We start from the raw sequence: 21,162 nt of genomic DNA on the forward strand, positions 1-21,162 counted from the left end.
TACAGATGACACGGTGAAGTGTGCTGCTCAGTGCCCTGCACACAGTAGGTGTTCAACCAACAGAATCAAATCTAATCTGTTGAAAACGATTAGACAGGGGTGTAATTTTCTGTATCATATATTTCATCTTCCTTACTACGGCCATTTTGATAACGTTTAGCTTTGGGCTTTTAAGGTCAATGCTTTCTGATGACTTGACTCTCCTTGTTTGTTCAGGCTGGGCGTCCTTGCATTGTTTGGGATGACATGGCCATGCGGCTGTCCTTCCTAGGCCCAGATTGCTATCGCTGGAGACAAGCTACGCACAGACCGGAGGCAGAGTCAGCTCTGTAGCTGAGGATGGAGATGTCTCTCTGGGGACACGGGGCTGACCTAGCTGCACTGCTTTAAGCCCCCAGGCAAGGTCTGAGCCATGGTGTCAGAAATGAAAACAAGTTATCGAGAAACTGAAAACATGGGGCTGTTTTAAAGCTTGCCGGTGAAGGGGCCTCCAAAGGCAGGACTAGTACTGAGGCTCAGCGTAATGAACCGCAATGTGAGAAAACTAAGCAGTGTTTCAACTTGAGTCCCAAATCAACAGCCTCAGCAATACGAGAGTATCCTGCAAATGGGGGCGCGTCAGAGCGCGAGGGGAAGATTCATGGCCTTCTTAATTAACTGCGAGGTGCCGCGAGGAGGGCAAAGCGATAAACCAAGTCGGTTCCTGCCAGCGGTCTGAATTTCCAAGTGAAATAAGAGGTGCAGCGCCTCGAGTCATTTCGTAAATGTGTATGGTGGCGGTGGAGGGGGATCTCCAAGGTCACCCCTTACGTTGAAATTCACCACCATACCCAACAGCCCCCGCACGTGTCAGCGTGAAGAGGCAGGAGATAGGAAGAAGGGGGAAGCACAGGATGGGAGGGCAACGCAGCGTGCATGGAAAACTGTGACTGCCACTCATGCATTCATTCAAACACCCACTGGACACCCAAGGGTTCGAGGAGCTGTTCTAGAAGCTGAGGACAGTGAGGGCCAAGATGATAGAGTCCTTGCCCCCGGGGAGCTCGCATTCGCCAGGGGGAGACAGGCACTCAGCAACACAACACACTGTGACTTCAGGTGGTGGTAAGTGCCAGGAAGCGCATGATAGCAGAGTGAGGGCATTGAGATGGGTGGACGGGGGCTATTTTAATTGGTGCTCAGGCAAGACCTGCAGTGCAGGTGACATTTGACCAGAAGGTGGTGAGAAAGTGACCTGCGTGAAGCTCTGATGGGGTAAGCAGCATCCCAGCAGCGGGACCAGCAAGGACAGGTCAGGATGAGCTGGGGGCGCTCCAGGAGCAGGAGCTGTGCTGGGGATCGAGGGGTGGGGTGGGGGGTGGCGAGGCTGGAGAGGCGGGGGCGCCTGATCACACAGCCTTGTTGGCCATGGTGAAGTTTCGCTTTTATACAAAGTGTGATAGGCAGTCGCTGGCGGGAGAGGCAGGCGATCTGACTTAGATTCCACTATCGTAGAAATACAAGCAAAGAAGTGTTGGCCTGTAGAACAAACAGGGATCAGTCCACGCTGCAGAGCTACTAACAAACATACCCAGCGGATCTGGAAACAACCTGAATGTCCCCCAATTATTAGTGGGAGAGCTGAATTGTTATATATTCATTATCTTAGAATTCGACGTGGCCATTAAAGAGTGAGAGCTATCTCCCACTTTGACCTAGAGAGATGTTAAAAAATAAAAAGTGTGTGTGTTTGTATATTCTCTCTTTTTCTCTCAGTCTCACAATTTTATAAAAACAAACGTTGCGACCAGCCAAAGCCCTGCATCTATGCCGGGGCCGAGGGCGCGTGCAGCCAGCGACCCGCTGTTACACTGACCCTGCGTGTGACCGGGAGCCAGAGGAGGGGCTGGAGGCCGCAGAGACGAGGGACAGATGTGGAGCACAGGCGGGGGCCAGCTTGAGCAGGGAGAGGAAATGAAGGGAACACGGATGGAAGGCCCAGGCGAGTTCGGAGGTGGGGAAAGTTGAGACTGAACCTAGAAACGGGAAACACTGGAAACCAACAGACTCAGCAAGGTTTTAACTTGGGATGAAAGGATCACGGGACAGTCCTGAGGGTCCAGCTGGGGTGGGCAAGGCTGTGTTTGTGGTGGGATGAATCACACTGCTCGGGGCTGTCCTGTAGGGACTCTCGGCCACTCGCCTGAATGGAGACACATGTTATCTGAGGCTGAGATTGGAGACAGTGAGTGGGCAAGGACACTGGGGCAAGGGGACCAATCTGAAGTGGCAGATTCAAAGGCAGTGTCTAGCGACCCGCCTGACTGTGGAGGCAGAGGAGGGAGAGCTGAGCGCCTAGAGGTCTCAAGGCAAATGTGGCAAAGAAGAGGGGCCCTGGAGACTCTGATCAACAGGGAAATGCCCCAGGTGGAGACACTGAAAGTACAGCGGCTCCTGCTTCCGGCCAAGTCCAGTAAATGGGTTTCTACAAAGGGGGAAAGGAAATAGAAGTCTAATTCTAGATAGTTTCAGTATCACTCAATCTCTATTGACCTGTAATAAGTTTGAAGATTTTGGAAGGAGAAAAAAAAAAGTAATGCAGCTTTGAACTGAACTCAAAGATGCATAAAATAAAAATTAGTCATAAATACTGATGGGTGGAGATAAGACTAGAAAAATGACCTGATGTTGAGTTGTAAAAGGAACCTGTTTTAAAACAATAATTGCCCTGAGAACAAACTGTAGATGACAAAGTAAATTACACCAGGAGGCCTAACAAGCGAAACAAACCCTCCAGCGCTGCCAAGGCTCACCTTGCCAGAAGTACCATGTGTTTTACGCCAGCAGCACATGGGAGCAAGCCAAAATGTCACAGAAGGGCCCTCTCCAGCTTCCCAGTGTCCCTTGAATGCACATGTTTTTTGCAGCACACAGTGAGCAAGCCAAATCAGGTTAGGAACATTACACGGAAAATCTGGCAGGCACCCAGCTCCGCTTTGTTTCAACCGATGTCCATAAAAACACAGGCTACGGGAATGGTAGCACAGCGTCTGGTGTTGGGGATCTGACAGCAAGCAACATGTTTACCGCACGCATCAGGCCCCAAACTTCAGCCTGGGGCTGGGCACACACAAGAGCTTCAGGTCTGGTGGACAAAGGAGGGGAAAAGAAAAGCATGTCTTGTACTGTAATAAATCTGACTGCTCTCCCAAGACCACAAACAGGTGGTTTCATGAAGCAAAAAAAAAAAAGAAAAGAAAAGCAAAAAAAAAAGCCCACTGCCCTTAGATTTAAAAAAAGTCAAATGCTTCAGGCTTGTTCGTATAGAATAAATAAAAGGCCAGTGCACACTTGGCTAATTACAGCATTTTTTACAAGGCTATGACAGACTATAATCTGGCAAGAATGAGTCCAACTGAAACAGCAAGAGCGAGGGTTTGGGGGAATTAGCTGAGGTTTTGGAGTGGGAATAAAAGTGGGGAAGAGGAAGGTGGCTTTTATTAAGCAGTTCACATCCTGGAAGGTGGATTGAAAAAACACAACCCAGCATCCAGACTGATTTTATTTTCATTCAAAACAACCTCTTATTTAGTATATTTTTCCTTTAAGTTCTTGAACACATTTATAATGACTGCTTTAAAGTCTTTGTTTCCTAAATCTAACATCTGGGCCATCTCAGGGGAGGGTCTCTATTGACTGTTTTTTATTTTCTTGTCTAAGGGTTAGATTTCCCTGTCTCTTTCATGTCTAGCAATTTTTTACTGTGTATTAGACATTGTGTTATTGGACTCATTCCTGTTAGTTCAATTTCAGGCTGATCATGTTGAACCTGTGTAGGCCTAGATTTATGCTTCATTAGGTCAAATCTGGGGAAAGCCCAAAGTGTTTCTAAGACCTTCTAATTTGTCAGGATTCACCTCCAAACTCCGTCTCCTCTGAAGGTCTTCCGGGGTCTTGGTTTTAGGTTTTGTTAGGGTGCTGCTGGAGCAGGTCACACTCTAGGACAAAGTCCTGATTTCTAATTTGAGGTCTTCCTGGTATCTCATTTGGAAGACGGGGGTATTAAGCTGTTTCCACGCTGGCAGAGCTAGAATGCAATGCCTCCAGGCACCACTTGCCTGCTGGTCTCACTGTTTCATCTTCAGTCCTCTCATCCCTACTCTTTGGTGACTCACAGCCTTACCCTGAAGAGGTGCAGCCCACCCCCCAGCCATGGAGCCATACAAACTTTCATGGCCCCTTTCTGCACAGATGCCTCACCTCCAATTCCCCTGTGCTACAGATTCCAGCAACTTCAGTTGCTTCAACTCTGACCCCTCCTTCCTCGGCTCAGTGGGACTGCTGTGCCTGAGCGTCAGCTCACTCTCCTGCAAAGGGAAACCGTCCTCAGAGCGAGCCAGGTGACAAAGAACTCACCTCCTGTTTCCTTCGTCTTGGGGACCTCAGTCTTGTACTGCCTGCCTACTGACCTGAGGCCGAAAACCATTACACCTCATACATCTGTCCGGTCGGTTATGGTGGAAGAACTAGTGATGGACATCCTGTAGTATATTTTGATGCTGAATTCCATACAGATGCTGAATAAAAGTTATATAACATTCCATTTTCATCACACAGCCCTCTCAGTGCACACAGATAGTAGAGGCTCTTGGTTTCTCACAGAAGTCGCCCTAGAGTTCCCAGAATCACTTATTTCTTCACTTTCACACAAATTTACACTCATTCATTTACTCATTCAATAAATATTTATTGAGAGTCTACTATGTGCCAGACACTGTTCTGGGGGCTGGGGACACTGCCGTGGGAGACATGCAATGTCTCTTCCTCATGGAGTTTACTTCCTGGGGGGACTGTGGTGGCCCTGCTCCAAAGCAATGCTTCCTCTAACTGTTGCTTCAGAGAAAGGGGTGATGTAGCATGAGCAGAATATAAAGAAAAAGAAGACCTATTACTTATATAACTCTGCGTCACAGGCACTGTTACATGCGCTTTATATGCACGAATTGATTTAATATTATAAGGGAGGAATTGTTAATAGAGATAGGAAAGCAGAGGCAGAGACTCACCAAATCGCCCACATAGCTCGCAAAGAGCAGAGACAAGACTCAAAGCTGAGCTGACCGACTCCTGAGGCCGCGCTCTTAACCCTGGCATCGCCCCCCTTCTCAAAGAGAGAATTACATTGCAGGTGGGGTGGGGGTGAATAAAGAGTGACAGTTTCTAAGTAAAAACAAAACAACAACAACTTTATTTTTAATAGAAGCCAGCTAGATGTCTGGGCAAGTTGTGAGAAGTAAATGGATCCTAAGAGGCAAAGTGTAGAAGTGGACTGAATTAGCAGATCAAGGCACAATTCTGACCATGAGAAAAAAAGAGAGTTCTGCATTGGAATCAGACGAGGAAGAGAAGCTCAGGGTTCCTGGGGGAGTTGAGGATGTGGGGGAAGAGAGATATTCTAGCAATGCCCAACTGGTACACGCAGAACTAGTCCCGTCAGAAGCTTCGAGCAAAGTGCTCTGGGGTCAGGTACGTATGGGAATTACATTATCCGTTCTGGAGATGTAACGTGCACATCAGCATAGGAGAGGATCTGACAAATCCTGTGGTAAAGAAACCCATTTACTTAACCCTGGATTTCCCAAACTTAATCGACCAAAGAACCCTTCTGGGGTAACTCGGGGGTGGGTGGGTGTGTGTGTGTGTGTGTGTGTGTGTGTGTGAGAGAGAGAGAGAGAGAGAGAGAAACTGGTGAATACCCCTTGGAACTACTGCTCTACGAAACCTATTTTAGAATTTGCTGTTTAACTTTAATAGCAAACACTAGGTTAAATAAAAATCCATTTTTAGGTCAAACCTAACTGCTACCATGCCAGGCAGTGAGGGGAGTTTGCGTAGAACTGTAGTTTAGGTATAAGAGAATATTAAATTTTTATTAGGTAGTAAATGACAAGGATTGGGAGCAAGGAGGTAGCAGTTTGTGCCTAGGCATGATATTCCTTTACAGCTTATACAAAAATGATATACATATTTTAAAAATTAAAGTTAATTTGGAAACATCAACTTGTATTATTTTAATAAGAACATTTTGTAGAGAAGACAGTTTAATTAATGGCCATGACCATGTATGTTATTATATCTTTAAATCATCTCAGTTATCCATTTCTGGGGCATAAGTTATTAATAAGCTATCTTGTCACCTGAACTACATCATAATAACCTGAAGGAAATATCCAGCTGTAGCCTAGGGCTTCTGGTCAACCTTCTTACGGAGACTCAACTGACTTGACTCTGCAGCTCGCCCATCGCCTGCCTGTTAGGCGAGGAGGGGTGGGAGGCAGCTTCCCGGGCACTCATGTGCTCTGCCCTGATCCTCATCTAAGGCCCTAAGGCGTCCTTTCCTACCAGAGCTGAGGCCTGCTAAGCTAGGATGTGCCTTGCACACCCATTTCCTAGTGGCGATATATCATTTAGGAGCTACTGGTCACCTCTTATAACATTTTTAGCTTCTTCTGTCTCCTACCGTTTCATTTTATTAGGTTGCTACCCTCCAATTATCTACAGCATGGTAATTACTCTTGTTTTTGTATGTGTCCCCTCAGCTCAGCTGTCCTACCCTATTTTTCCAACATTAGTTTTCCAAATTCTCCTCTTACTTTTCTAAACCACTAACTTTACTCTCTGATATCCCAACAGGCCAGATTATGAAAGATTAGGAACACAGATCCTGGAGCCTAACTAGGCAGGTTTGAACCCAGTACACCCCTGGAGTGCCACCTGGGGAACTAGGGCAAGTTATTTAACTTCTGAGTCTTAACTTCTGCACCTGTAAAATAGAGATTATAGTACCTCCTTCATATGGTTACCGTCAAGATTAAATGAAACAGCAAAGTAAAAATGCTTAGCATAGAGCACAAGGCATCAGAGTGTTATTTTTTGCTTTTTCTAGTGTTATTTCTATATTCTCTTTCATTCAAAATCTAGCTTTTCTTCTTGCCCATTACACTTTATTTTCCAGATGTATAAATAATATACAGACTAAGCAATTACATTTCCCATTACATAGACTTGTCATTGTTCAAGTCACAAAATTAATAGAACTTCCCATCCTTAAAATTTATATCCATCTTTTTTCTGCAGAACTGTTCCCACACCTTCACTCATTCAGTCTCCCTCATTCTCATTAAACTATTTCTATTTTAAAATTTGCTCAGGTATTGTAACAGATGTATTTTTAAAGGAATTAAAGGTTTATTCAGCACATTATATTCCAGAGTGAAGCAATATTAAAAAGATATAAATAAAGGCTCCCATTTCTACTCAATTCTTTTCTTTTTATAATCCAAAAAGCTAGCTCCATTTTAAGGATCCCAACTCTGTTATTGCCAAAGGAGGTTTCTCAATTTTGACATGCCCAAAAGTCCATTAGAGTTGGACAAATAGATATATGAGCAGCGAAATATTAATTCTTTTCCTGCCTTCACTGCTCAGCAAAATTAGACTTTATTTTCCCCTGAGGTTTAAGGAAAAAAAATCTTTTATTTGTTCAACTTTTTTTTTAGTCCTCTTTTCTGCTGAAGTCAGGATATTGCTGTCAAGCTGACTTTCTTTCACATTTTAACCCATATTTGTCTCTTCTTGAATCCGTACTGGCTTCGTGTGACTTTCGACGGGTCCCTTTGGAGACTAAGGCCCCAACGTGATGCCTTTTATAAAAGCTTCCCTGTGGCCAGATGCGGCCTCCTCCGAGCTGCTGACCATTGCCCTGCCCTCTCCCGTTTCCTAGGTGTTTATTTACATCCACACACACACCTAGAGTGTCCACCTTGTGTCAAACACTGTTATGCATGTGGCACCGTCTAGAAAGGGATCCCGGAGAGGAGGGTTGTTAGAACCTGGGGACCTTCCACACAGTTCTCCCGTCTGCAAACCACCAGCCGACGCGCTGGTGGCCCACACACGTCCGGTCCTCTAGCGGCCAGGATGAGACGGGATAAGTTCTGTTTCCTCAGGTCTCTAAATACAATGATGTGTCCGCTTCAAGATGTGTCTTCTCCAGAGGCAAATTCTAGTTTATAATAAATATAGAAAGTGGAAGACACATCACGTGACAGCTTGAGGAGCGACCAGAAGAAAACCCAGCAGGTGGGAGCCTTCTGTGGGACACCTGGCCCATCTCTTCAACAGGTCACTGTCAACAGAAGGGACTGTGCCAGATGAAAGGAAACGAGGGGCAAAACGCCCAGGTGCCGTGCGAGGTTTTCGGTTGGACACTGGATGAGACAAACAGCTATAAAGGATTTGTTCAGATCATCTGGGAAGATCTAACTATGATCTGGATTAGACATAGATTAGATTCAAGTGTACTGAAATGGAAAAGCAGAGATCAGTGACTAAAGAGTAGATTGCAAAACAGGATGGCAGCTTTTGGTTAAAAATTATCTATGTATTTTTTAAAAGATAATCTGAGAAATGTGTTAAGGCGTTACCAGTAGTCATATGGGGGTGGTGGGAATGTGATGTTTGAATTTAAAAAGTTTTTGTTTGATTATACTTTCTAATTTTCTACAATGCTGTAATAATGCTGTACGGCTGTAATAATAAAATATTATTTTAAAAAATGACTCATTTTCTCCCAGAAGACTCATCCAAGAAACCTCACATCCACTGATCTCGCCAACTCTCTAGGATTCGGGCATATCCCACTGCACAGTTTATGCTAAACTGTCACCAGTGATTCAAGTTCTCTGGTGGTTTTGTGTGTGTGGCTCCTGTCCCTTTCAGCTCTTTCTGCAGTCCCAGATCACACCTGGCAGGATATTTCTTTCTTTAGTGAGTACAACACCTGTGTAATGAACAGATCCTTCTGCCAGCATGGCTGACAATCCAAGCAGGAAGAATGAATGTGAAACCTCAGCCTCTTATCAGAACAAGGCTTAGTATCACTCGAAGTTGTATACAGCCAGGTAACATATTTGACCCAATACGCAATAGCCATAGCATTAAAAAGTCCTACTCAATACCACAGTTATTCTATGAGCCTAGTCATCCTATCCCTCGATATTGGCAGGCGAATTAACATTCACATAATTCTAATGTATAATTAAAGACTTTTCCAAACCCACGCTAAATCGCTGGAAATAACAGGTTTTGTGAGTAATCCAGATAAGCATATACATCTTTATTTGCATCCGATGTGATTTCAAAGGCGTTCTACTTTAAACATCTCAAAAATTATGGGTCGTGATAAACTGTAGATCTTTTCTCTCACTTTCAGGGGAGGCCGGTAAGTAGGAAATACAACAGAGATGTGCAAATAGATGTTTATGTTAATAAATCCTTTAAAAACCATGCTTCATACAAGAGTTTGAAACAGCGCAGTCAACTCCCATTCAAAACTCCCTCTACACAAGACTGAAGTCCATTTTCTAAAAGGACATTAAAATGAAACAGTACAAATAACTCATTCCCAGCTTTCACGTCTGACCCTGACCCTCAGCTCTGGTACCAACAGACAGAAAACACACTCTTCACTGTAAATAAACAAGGGACAGTCAATAGGAAGTCACCACTGAATTACAAACAGAATTTGTCGTTCTCATTAAAAACTAGTTTGCTTTTGCTTTCTCTCTCTTCAGGGGTGTCAGTTTTCTTAACGTAAGCTGATTTCAGGTCCTCTCCAAAAATCACTGTCTCCTTGAATTATTTAAGCTGCTGAAACACCAAGTCCTCTCTCAGGCCCAACAGACCGAGTTCTAACTCTTCTCGAAACTCGTGCTCACACGTTCACCTTCAGTAAAAACTCACGATGCTCTACAATCTACATAGTGCAGGTCAGCTGTCGAGAATGGTTTTACTCAAAGGTGAGCTTCTCCTAAATAACTTTCTGATGCTGAATTATTTCAGTGTGTTATATCCTGATATATTCTGATATTCCAACAACGTCCTGAATTCATAAAGTACCTCTTTGCCCCAGCGTTTAAAAGTTTCACTCAAACATAAATCCATTAATCTCCCAAACTGCCCTATGAAGTCCAAAGAGTATATTCTAACTCTGCATACAAAATAGTTCCAGAATGAGCGTATAAATCAGTCATGTTTCAGCCGTGTGCACAGAGAACTACCTCCTACATCTCCCCACCAGAGAAACAAGAACATTCCACATAAAGGTTGATTTTCAATAATCTCCTGTATATATTTTAAAACTGAAAACCTTTTTTTCTACTCTGTTAAAAAGATACATTTAAAAAAATAAACATGTGGCAGCGATGAGGTTGCTATAAATTCTGAAAATGGCTTACCTATTAATGTAACTGAGGGCAACATAGGTTGGCTGCTGTAATTCTTGTTTTTCTAAAACACGTGGATCTGTATCTGTAATAAAAACACAATTATGATTTTCAGCTTTTGCATCAGGATATACGAGCCTACCTAACATAAAGTAATAGAGGCTAGACAGAGAAAACGATTAATTTAGTAGACCTCTTTTTAAAGAGAACTCGGCAAAGCACAATCGTTTGTCCATTCATTCATAAATAACAAGATATTGCATTACTGTTCAAGGGAATTCCAAACATCAACAGTGATAAAATGTCCATCTGTCACGCAAACTCTTGCACAATCCCCCTCATAAATATTGGTTTTCACTGCTTACAGTTACAATGTTGGCATGGTTTTTGGTGGTTAATCGGCCTAAGAAAGAAAGTCTCTGTTAATTATGCTCACTTCAAGGCTGGAACAAATTAGTTGCCATTGGAAAGCACCATCAATTTGAAAAATCTACAGAGCATTGCTCTTGTTTGCTGAATGCTTTTCTGGATGGGGATTCATGTCCTGGAGGGCAGCTCTTCTTTTTAATTGTGGAATGACTTTATTATAACTTTTCTAGACTCTCGATCAGAAATTCTCACACTGGTTCGGGATCCACAAATGCCACATTCATCAGAGGGCTGTCCCTCCCCAAGAGACAGAATTCAACACCCTAGCAACCTTGAATAAAGCTGCTTCTCCAACACCGCCCAAAAAACACCTTCTTCACAGCTAGAAAGGTCTTCACGGCTTTTCATGGAGACACACGATTGTGCTACATATGCAAAAACAACGTTTATGCAGTAAGATGGGCGGGAAAGGAGCACATTTGTGTTTCCTTAGAAAAAGGTTCGGTCTGCACACAGATTTCTTCTCACTAGAACCTCGTTGAAAACCAGCTCATTGTTAGAACTCCTCCAGCTGCACTTGGCAGTCGCACCGTCTTTGATGCAATGACAGATGTCGTTTCCAGCACCTTCGTACGGAAGTGTTTGCGGCATGTGGTAGATGTCACATCCACCCCTAACTCCCAAGTGCACCAACGGGGGATGGGCAGGGCGCAGACACAGTGGCGCGGGGCACGGTGGCAGAAACGACAGCACAAACAATCAATTTTCAAGGCTTTCCCATGGCCGGCCTGAAACTGGACAGTGGTAGCAAATCTACTCCTGGTGTGTTGATAATGTCACGTTCACGCCATTGTTTTTCCTGTGCCAAGGATTTCAGAAACCCTGCTGCCTGGGTCTTTGCCATCTGCAGGTCCTTGAGAGCCAACGTTGGAAACAAGAGACAAAGATTCTCTGAGTGGCTCCATCAAGTCGAGTCTCAAGGCCTTTTTTTTAAAAAAAATATGTTTTTATTGAATTTGAGAGAGAGAGGAAGGGAGAAAGAAACACCATCGATCGGCTGCCTCCTGCACACCCCCTACTGGGGATCAGCCCGCAAGCCAGGCCTGTGCCCTGACCGGGAATCGAACTGTGATCTCTTGGTTCCTGGGTCAATGCTCAAGCCCTGAGCCACGCCAGCCGGGCTCAAGGTTTTGACAGCACAAGTGAGAACAGGTAGTAAGCCAGCATGTCCTCTCCCTCCTACGAGGACCACGCCGCAACTGAGACAGTTTGTAGATCACTGGCCACAACTACACGTGTGGTTCTCCAAATACACGACAGCACTCCTGGAGGGAAAGGTGGTTTCCAAACACAGCCCTGACTCCCACTCATCCGGGTCTGCCGGAGCCCCAAAGCATGTCCTCGTGTCCCAGAGGAAGGTTTTGTGCACATCGCTCGTGCTCACGGGAGGAGAGGCAGTGGAAAGACGCTCACCAGGGGAAGGCGTTTTATCCCTAAAACAGTCCGTTGGAGCGCTGGGCAGGCCACGTGTGCAAGTGGCGACTGACAGGCAGACCGTGCAAGGTCTTTCTAGGCGCTTAATGAAGTGCGACACAAGAGATCGGAGATGAAAACCACGAAATGAAAAGAAAGGGGGGAGACGAGAAAGAACACGGTGATGACAGCAAATGTCTGTGTGGGAAACATCGAGAACTCAGAGCCATTCTGCTTCAAGTTCAGGAACAGACTGAGGCGCCTAGCTTTTGAGACGGGGGCCTGAGCCTGATCCCTAAAACTCACTCCTTCAGAGAGGCATCGGTGCAGGATTACATAAGGGAAGTTATTTTGACAGAAAAGAATACCGTTCCGAGTCTAAAACATGCGCATAAAGGGGAAAAGAGTCAAGAGGCCAATCAACATTTCTATGTCTTCCACTCTTGCCTGTATTTTGGTAACTGACGCCCAGGCTGACAGCATTCCCACAAACCATCTCCTAAAGCTTTCCTTGGTTTCCAGATTATATCATTTTTGAAAATTTTCCAATACTACCTCCCTAAGCTGCCTTAACTTTTATTTTTCTTTTATTAGTGTGTGTGTGTGTGTGTAGGGCACACACACACAATTTATATTGCTCTTTTCTTCTGCACAGTCCAGTATTCTTTGGAAAAGGGGCGGAAAGTACCTTATACAAAATTCTACAGGTCTGATGCTCAAAAAAAGGGTGTTGGCTACTGATAGTCACACAAACTGTGTCTTGTAATATTGCTTCTCAGAGAATCAAGAATGTTTGCCTTCTATTTGCAAAGCAAGGTTTTGAGATGTTTTCTTACTTTGTTTCACCGCCTTCCCATGACCTCTGCTAGACGGAGGCTCACGTGCCCTGATGTGATGAGTGGTGAAATGGACTTCCAGGAGCTTCTAAATGCCAACCTCTCCAAGACAAAGAGACCACCTGGAAGCACCTCAGGCAGGACTCTCCTCTGTTTCTAGAAGGCAGGCTCTGGTAACCGACAGGGAAGCAGAACTTCCAGACAGACGTCACCAGGCCTAAAACATCTTTTTCACATTAGATGTTTCCTTGGGCAACCTTTGGAACATCCATTAAAGCTTTGAGTCCTTAAAGCGCAATGAGGCACTCGGTGCCCACAGATCTGGACAGGCCTGCACGGCGCTAATCAGGGCCCCGCCGCGCTTCCCGGCTGACTGGTTTGTGGTGACCGTGACTCACCATTTTATGGCTTTAATTTCGCCACTGAACCCTTCACATTCGCTATGAGTATAACGGCTGCCTCCATGATTTCCCTCTTCCTGACCGAAAAGTAACTGAGGCTAAAAACGCGCCGGGACGAGACTAGGATTGTCACAGCAGGACGGCGACGCACTTCTCAGGAAGGCCCGATGCACGTTACCAGCATAAACTGGGCACAGCACCACCCACCGGCCAGTACCGAGCTCAGTGAGGACATCCATATACCATGTGCTGCGCCGCTGAGAAGTTTTTCACATAGAAGTTGCTCCACAAAGAAACATGATATGAATTGCTGTGTCTGTTGCATGCAGCCTCCCAGATATTTCTCTGGCCTGCTTGTTTACGACACCAATAAAAATATGAAACTGGAACGTTGGCTGCCATCGCCCAGAGATATAATCCGTCTCAGTAAAGGATCTGGGGGACAGAAACACTTGGATTTTCATAGCCACGTGATGCTCCTTAGGCTGGTGACTGGCAAGAACGCAAGCATTTCTATAACGTGGCTGCTGTCTTCAGACACACATACGACTCTGCCACTTTTATATCATTAGGAGGCAGGAAGATAACCCAAACCTTTTCAGCAGGTTGGGGGATACCCCAAAACACACCGAGAGATTACTGTTCTCTGCCTCATACCACTGCTTGCACACACACAGAGTTCAAGACGACTGAGGGCTAAGATAATTCAAACATTAAAATGTATTTGAAAATACCCAAGCGATAAAAACCTATGAGCTTCCTTCAGAGTTTGTAAAAAGACAGTGTCCTCTCAAGGACGGTCCTTACTGCAGAGCTATTCCTCTATCATTCCCACCTCAGGGTCATAGCTTGGACATGCCACTATACAGTACGGACCAGGCACAGGCACAAAGTGGAAGGTTTCTGTAGCTCCCACAACTTCTCGAGTGGCAAAGAAGAAGGTGAGGCAGGTGACAGAAATAAGGAAAGGACGACATTCAGATCCTTCTCCATAGGAGCTGGAATTGCAACAGGACCAAGGAGGGGCAATTGCATGGACCACCTCGTTCCATCAGTGAGGCCCTGTTCATCAGCTGTGCTGTCTGTGGCACTGAGAACTAGTGGCAGCCGAGTGTCTGAATTTGTGACATACGTTGAACCTTTTCTGGTGCTATCTTCAAGCCTAAATGGAAACAATACCAAAGTTGCTTGCGGGGTTAACGGAGGCTAATTGATGAGCTCATGGGCTTTGACTACGCTGCAGCTAGTCTACATGGCTGGGATTTTATATACGCGGAATTCCTTATAAGAAAGTCAGGAATCAGCGGTAGTAGCTCTCAACACTGATGAGGCCTCTATCAGCTGTCAGCTGTTCGCAGGCTGAGGGGGCGGTGAGGGGAAGATGTGATGTCACACACCCTGAGAAGGCCTCTCTGCACATTCTCCATCTTCCCAAGGCCAGACTCTTTTCTGAGTGTGCTAGGCAACCGTGAGAGGCCTGAGCGGCTGTGGGTGGGGCGCAGTGGGCGGTTTCCAGCCCTGGAAGACCCCGGAGGGGCATAGGCCCACCCAGCCAGCGCAGTGAGTGCTAAGATCTGGGCTGGATGCACCACTTTTCTTTGGACTCACTTGGTAATAATTAAAGGGCACAGTCTGGGTGCGGTGTTCCCCCCACGGTTGAGTTCATGAAGCCACAGCATTTTCATTTACTCAGCACGGCCTTCCACAAGTCCCTGGCCGAGCTTGTCACATCCCTCCACTCTGCACCGCTTCAAGCTGGCACTGTCCCTGTACGTGTCACCGTGCAGGCTTTATCCAGGCACATCCTTTCCCCTTTCCCTGCTTCTCAGAGGTGAACTGTCTCAGCTTCCTTCACCTCTCCAGCACTCAGCTCAGTGCCCAGGGCTGGGAGATGCACTGAATGGATACACAGATTTTATAATGAGAAAATGGAAGGTTTTGGTCAAACGTGGCAGACCGATCAAGGGCATTTGTTTCTTTTATCATCCAAGGTCCCGCTAAAGCAGAAATAAATGAGTAAATTCCCAGGGCTAGAAGGAAGGGGACACATCAGATGAGTGATTCTGACCAGAGCTCTGAAAGATGGGAAACCCATTCAGGAGGGAAAGTGACCTAGGGAGTAAGGAAGCTACAACTTCAAGGGCCTGCAGCAGGGGAGACCCATGATAAAGGAGGTGAACCTTGCCCTGGCCAGTGTTCTCAGTGGTTAGAGCATCAGCCTGTGCACCAAAGGGTCATGCATTCCATTCACAGTCAAGGGCACATACCTGGGTTGCAGGTTTGATCCCTGGCCCCAGTTGGGGCCTGTGTGGGAGGCAACCGATCAATGTTTTTCTCTCTCTCTCTCGCTCGCTCTCTTTCCCCCCGCACCCTCTTTCCACTCTTTAAAAGTCCATGGAAAAAAGTATCCTCAGGTGAGGATTATTAACAAAAAATAGGCGGTGAACCCACTGTAGAAGCCCCAGGAGACCCTGGACTTGGAGGTGCCACGTACAGCAATAGGCAAGGAAGGGAATGGTCAGGGCTGAACATAGAAAGGCTGTTGAGAAGGCTGATTATCTAGAGACTGACCCAGGAGACCAACCATGGCTGAGGGGGACTGGGAGAGCACAGGCATGCCTCGCTATATTGCTCTTCATAGATGGGTTTTTTACAAACTGAAGGCAAGCGCTTCCACTAGCAGGGACTGCCGCTCACTTTATTGCAGTGCTCCTTTTATTGCGGTGGTCTGGAACCGAACCCCCAGTATCTGAGGTCTGCCTGTGCAGTGCTGAAAACAGGGGGACTAAATGGGGAAATACGCCTGCTCCACGGTTCCCAAGCACATTGGCAGCCGGTCAGGAAGATTCCTCTCTGATTAAGTGAAGTGGGCTCAGGGAAGAGACTTCCAGATGTGGACATCTGGCTATTCCCTAATTAAATGACCTCCCTACAGTTAAGTCCATGGTCAGCAAGCTCCATCCAGAGTCTCTCATCAGCTTTTTATTGCCTCAATCTTAAATATGAGCCAACAACAGCCAAGGAACAATCATTAGACATTCAAAGGAAAGTTACGGGCATGAATGGGAGACACTAAAACAAACAAGTGGTCGGGGAGAGAGACAAGGAGACAGGAGCCGAGATGTAGACAAATGGATGCTGGGGAGTGGGGGATGTGACAAACCTACTTACACAAATCCACTAAATTGCAGGTCTAGGAGCAGAGGCCCTGTGTCCCAAGTCCCACTGGGCCAACATTCTGACCATTAAAAAGGCTGCTTGTCCTCTGAAGTCAACTCATTGCCACCATCCAGTTGCAACACGGGCTTCCACACCATCTTTACAGCTCTCTTAAAAGCCCAGCCCAGTTCTGCTGAAACTTTCACTCCACTCAGGACTGAATTTGAGGAACCAACAATTTACAAAGACCAACTTTTAATTCACGGCTAGTTTACTTCAGCTGCTGAAATAAGTATTTTCTTGTTGGCAATGGCCCTTTCGAAAAAAATAAAATAAAAAAAATCCTACAATTGCACATAACCAGCCTTTGAATGGATCAACTTTTCCTTCGTTTATAGACACGTCATTTGAAACTTTTCCCAAGCCGTAATTTCCATTACAGGCAGGCGGTGCAAATTACAGAGCGATCCCTGCCTTCCCACATTCAATGTGGGATCCAGACGCAGTTAAGTGTTGCTGTAAACTTTACGAGTTAAACATCTGAAAGTCAGGGACACTGTGCAGCTCAATAGCACCGTCTATTAAAGAAAGCATTCGTGTTCACATTCGTAGCCCGGGTTTTCCTGCACAAGTGCATGAATAAACATCATTCATCCCGCGACAATGCGCGAGAATGCTGTACAAACACACCCCAGTATCTGGCATTAGAAGCAGACAGTCCTGACTGGGGGTTTTTCTAACTCTAGGGTTACTGGCTGCTGGAGAGTGGAAGCTACTTTTCCCTAAGTGTAAGATGTGCAGCCCTGTGTCCAAGACTATCAGTCCATCTTCTTGAGTGGTGACAGGGTGTAATTTATCTACTCAAGTTCTCTGTCACCTTATTACCTGTGACAGGGGAGCCTGCCAGGGACCACTGTGCTCCCAGGTATGCTTGTGAGGTACACACCTGTATCTCCATATACAGCAGCCCTGGAGACTGGGGTGCTGGAATTATGCAACAATAAAATCCTTTCAAACAGGAGTAAGGCCAAAACTTGGTCCCATTTAATCCTACACATGTGTGCATGCACACACACATTTATACGTCTGCTTCCTCAGGAACCAGCCTGATGGTGGATCCAAGTAGCATGTAATACAAAGACCATAAGGAGCTTCTGTCTCACCCTGGCTGGTAGGAGAGCCTATAAGCAGGTCTCTGGAAGAGAAGCCGGCTGCTGGTGGGTAACTCTTAGGGCCAAGAGAGAAGGTATGGAAAACGAGACTCTCAAAGTCCTCTCCTCAAGGCTGGAGGGAAATATTTGATTATGGACAGAGCCCTTTTGACTAAAATTGTTTGACCAACTCCCCGCCCCCCCCTTTCCTCCAAGGTGCTGGCCTACACACCACCTCTACCATGTGCTGAGCTACATATATTTGCAAATCTGTCTCAACACCCCACCAAAAATGGAAGCTGCTTAAGGGACCGGAGCTTAGAGGCCACAAGCCCTCACTCAGCCCAGGGCTCCCTGTGACGTATGCCAGGTAAATGAAATGTCCCAGATGTGCATAACACAAAAGACACGAGGATGGACATCCGGCTCAGAGAGTTCAACTAGGAGAGTCAGACAGGACAGGAAAACAGACCCATGTCTAAATGACTGTACCAGCATCTATATTTACATGAAGATAGATCTCATTAAGCACAGATGTTCAGAGGGCTATGAAATGGTGCAAAATTCAGAATAATGGGGAGGGGGCAGATAGGTCTAATTTGGAAAGGCTTTAGGGATGAACAGGAACTGAACTGGGTTTTGAAGAAAGGAAATGAGGCATAGGTCTAAAAATGGCATTACATTTGAGGCAGAAAATACCCATGAGAAGTCTGTGGGTACTATGGGTAGTAGGGCTGAAGGCTAATATTCATTAGTTATAGTATATTTTTAGAGGTACCAGTGGTACTGACTGGCTCCATCCTGGCAATGTCTGGAGATGACTGCAGGCAGGATCCTACTGGCATCTAGTAGGTAGCAGCCAGGGATACTGCTAAACATCCTACGGCACACACACGGGACAGTCTCCAACCCTGCTCCATCCCCCAATAAAAAACTATCTGGCTTAAAAATGTCCATGTTGAGAAACCCTGCTTTAGAGCTACATGAATATTATGAGAAACAGAGCTCTTGTTCCTTGGTTGCTTCTAGATGACAATTTCTGTTATTTTCTGTGGTCCAAATCAAGAGGCTGGAAGGCTGGTTAGGAAGCTACGAAATGAGAATGACAGAAGAGGGTGTTTGAACTTACATCAGGGCTCGGACCTTCTGAATGGAGACAAAGAAACTGAATTAATTTTAAGAGCGACATACTGAGTTCTTGCCATGTGCTACTTGCTCAAGGGAAATTCTAAGCCAGCGGATTCACAATTGAGCAAGAAAGACAACCCACTTCACAGTTAACAAGCCAAGACAGACTGTGATGTAAGAATACAGAAAAAGGTACTAACTGCTGTAGAAAGCAAGCATGATTCTCTGTGAGAACCAGAGAAATGTCTTGCAAGAAAAGTTTATGTGAGCCTTAACCTAAATCTCCAGACAGAAAAGGTGAGAAAATGGTGAGTCAGAACAGAAAACGGTTGAGCAGATGAGCGGCAGCAGGAACGAGGGACTGGCGAGAAGTCCAGTGTGAGTCCTGCAGTGCAGACTGGGCCCGGATCCTGGACGGCTGGGAACGCTCTCTAAGTGGTCAGACTTAATTCTGTAGACAGTGGAGAGCTGCTGAAGGTGTAAACTGATGTGGTCCATGTTTTACAAAGATAACTGGTGGTGGTGTGGAGAATGGTGGAGAAACTGGAATACAGACATGTAAGATTTGGTGAGAGGAGAGATGGAAATACGAGATCTTTTTCTGATGCTATTCTTCTGAGTGCCTCATTACCAAAACTAAGGAAGTCGCTGGAAAGTGAAAGGGTTTGACAGACAAGAGGTCTGCTTCTGATGTGTGGTGAGACGTTTTGCAGAGCCAAGAAGTCTGGGCCTCAAAAAGGAGAGATAAGGGACTCATGATACAGATAGGAACCGAAGTGCTGGGAATCCCATCCTAGAGCCACGCATTCCAGCAGGCCCTGGAGCCAGAGCACATCCCTCACAACAAAACAATGCTAGACAGTAAAAATCCGAGCACTCTAAGAACTTGGTTATAATCTAACTCAGCCAATTCATCAGTAAGTATTGATTGAGGGCCGACTAGGTCTAGTAGAATTCAACCAGAGATAAAGAAAAGCCAGAGGTTATACTGCATTTGAAACCAAGTAACTGGTGAATTTCACAAGGGAGTGCATATAAAAGATTGGGGGTGAGGAGGGACCCGAGTCACAACTAACCCCGAGTACAGTATTTTAAGCGATCTGGTACATGCGTCTCTAAGGCTCACTGCTGTAAGAACCCTTTCCTTGGAAAAGCTGCTCCCACCTCTTGGTGTTGCTTAGGATTAGAATGCAGCCCCACACAAGCCAAACTGCCTCAGTTTAATACTGGCCCTATAACTTGTTTAAGTACTAGGGGTGGGTTTGTTCCCCACCTGTAAAATGTTGATAAGGATAGTACTTTTGCCCTAGGGCTGACATGATTAAAGACAATATGTTAGGTGTAGCTACTACTCAGTTCTTTAGCTCAAAATGTTTTGAAATTAAACTCTGTGCTGTTGTGGGTTATCTCCATTTTACAGTCAGTGACATCACGACACACAGAAAATCTAGAAACTCTTCTTCATTTACATTACGTGGCAGAGAGCGCTGGCTGCCGTCAAGTACCGGCATACTTGGGAGACGCTGCGGGTTTGGCGCCAGCCCATCGCAATAAAGCAAATGTAGCAATAAAGTGAATCACACAGATATTTTTGGTTTCCCAGTGCACATAAAAGTATGTTTACGCTATACTGCAGACTATTCAGTATGCAACATCATTCCATCTAAACACAACAATATATATACCTTAGTTAAAAAATACTTTATCGTGAGGGACTATAGTCAATGACGTTGTAATAACTATGGTGTCAGGAGGCTACTCCACTCACTGGGGTGATCACTCCGTAAGTTATACAAATATCTAATCACTATGCGGGTGTCGTACACCCGAAACTCATATAATATTGTACGCCAATGGTAACTGAAAAACAAATTAAAAAGAACTGAAAGCAAAAACACAAAAAACTTCAGTGCTAAAAAATGCTAACCATCATCTTGGCCTTAGTGAGCTGTAATCTTTTTGTTCGCGGAGGGTCTTACCTTCGATTTGTAAAAAGGCACCTGAGCTGGGAAGCGCAGTAAGGAGAGGTGTGCCTGCCTGCAGTCCTATCACCCTTCTTCCCCTGCGATGCTCGGGACACGCTGTTTTACATAAAGACTACATTTCCCAGAATTCCTTGAGTCATGGGACTAAGTCCTGGCCAAGAAGATATAAAGCCCCCGAGAAGCCCCCTTAAAAGTCACCTGCCTTTCTTTGCAGTATTTTTTCTTACTAATTGAAAGGATGACTGGAGTTTCTGCATCTACTCTCGATATGAGAGGGTCCTGGGAATGAGAGTCCTACATGGTAAAGCAACACAATGGGAGTCGGGATCCCTGATCCTGTGAAGCTCCACCCCTCCTGGACCCATCTCGACTTTTCGAAAATGAAAGATATAACC

General features: G+C 45.6%; 1 protein-coding gene across 1 annotated transcript in view; it reads right to left on the reverse strand.

Moving 5' to 3' along the window:
- Nucleotides 1-21,162, reverse strand: part of JAZF1 (JAZF zinc finger 1) — a 277,405-nt gene that overhangs the window by 106,963 nt on the left and 149,280 nt on the right. Inside the window, exon 2 of the mRNA XM_087821231.1 lies at nt 10,278-10,350. Within this exon, the coding sequence (XP_087677357.1) occupies nt 10,278-10,350 (73 nt within the window). The remainder of the gene's footprint in view (nt 1-10,277; nt 10,351-21,162) is intronic.

The sequence above is a fragment of the Miniopterus natalensis genome, chromosome 10 (genome assembly GCF_054644295.1).
Source record: "Miniopterus natalensis isolate mMinNat1 chromosome 10, mMinNat1.hap1, whole genome shotgun sequence".
NCBI classification, from domain to species: Eukaryota; Metazoa; Chordata; class Mammalia; order Chiroptera; family Miniopteridae; genus Miniopterus; species Miniopterus natalensis.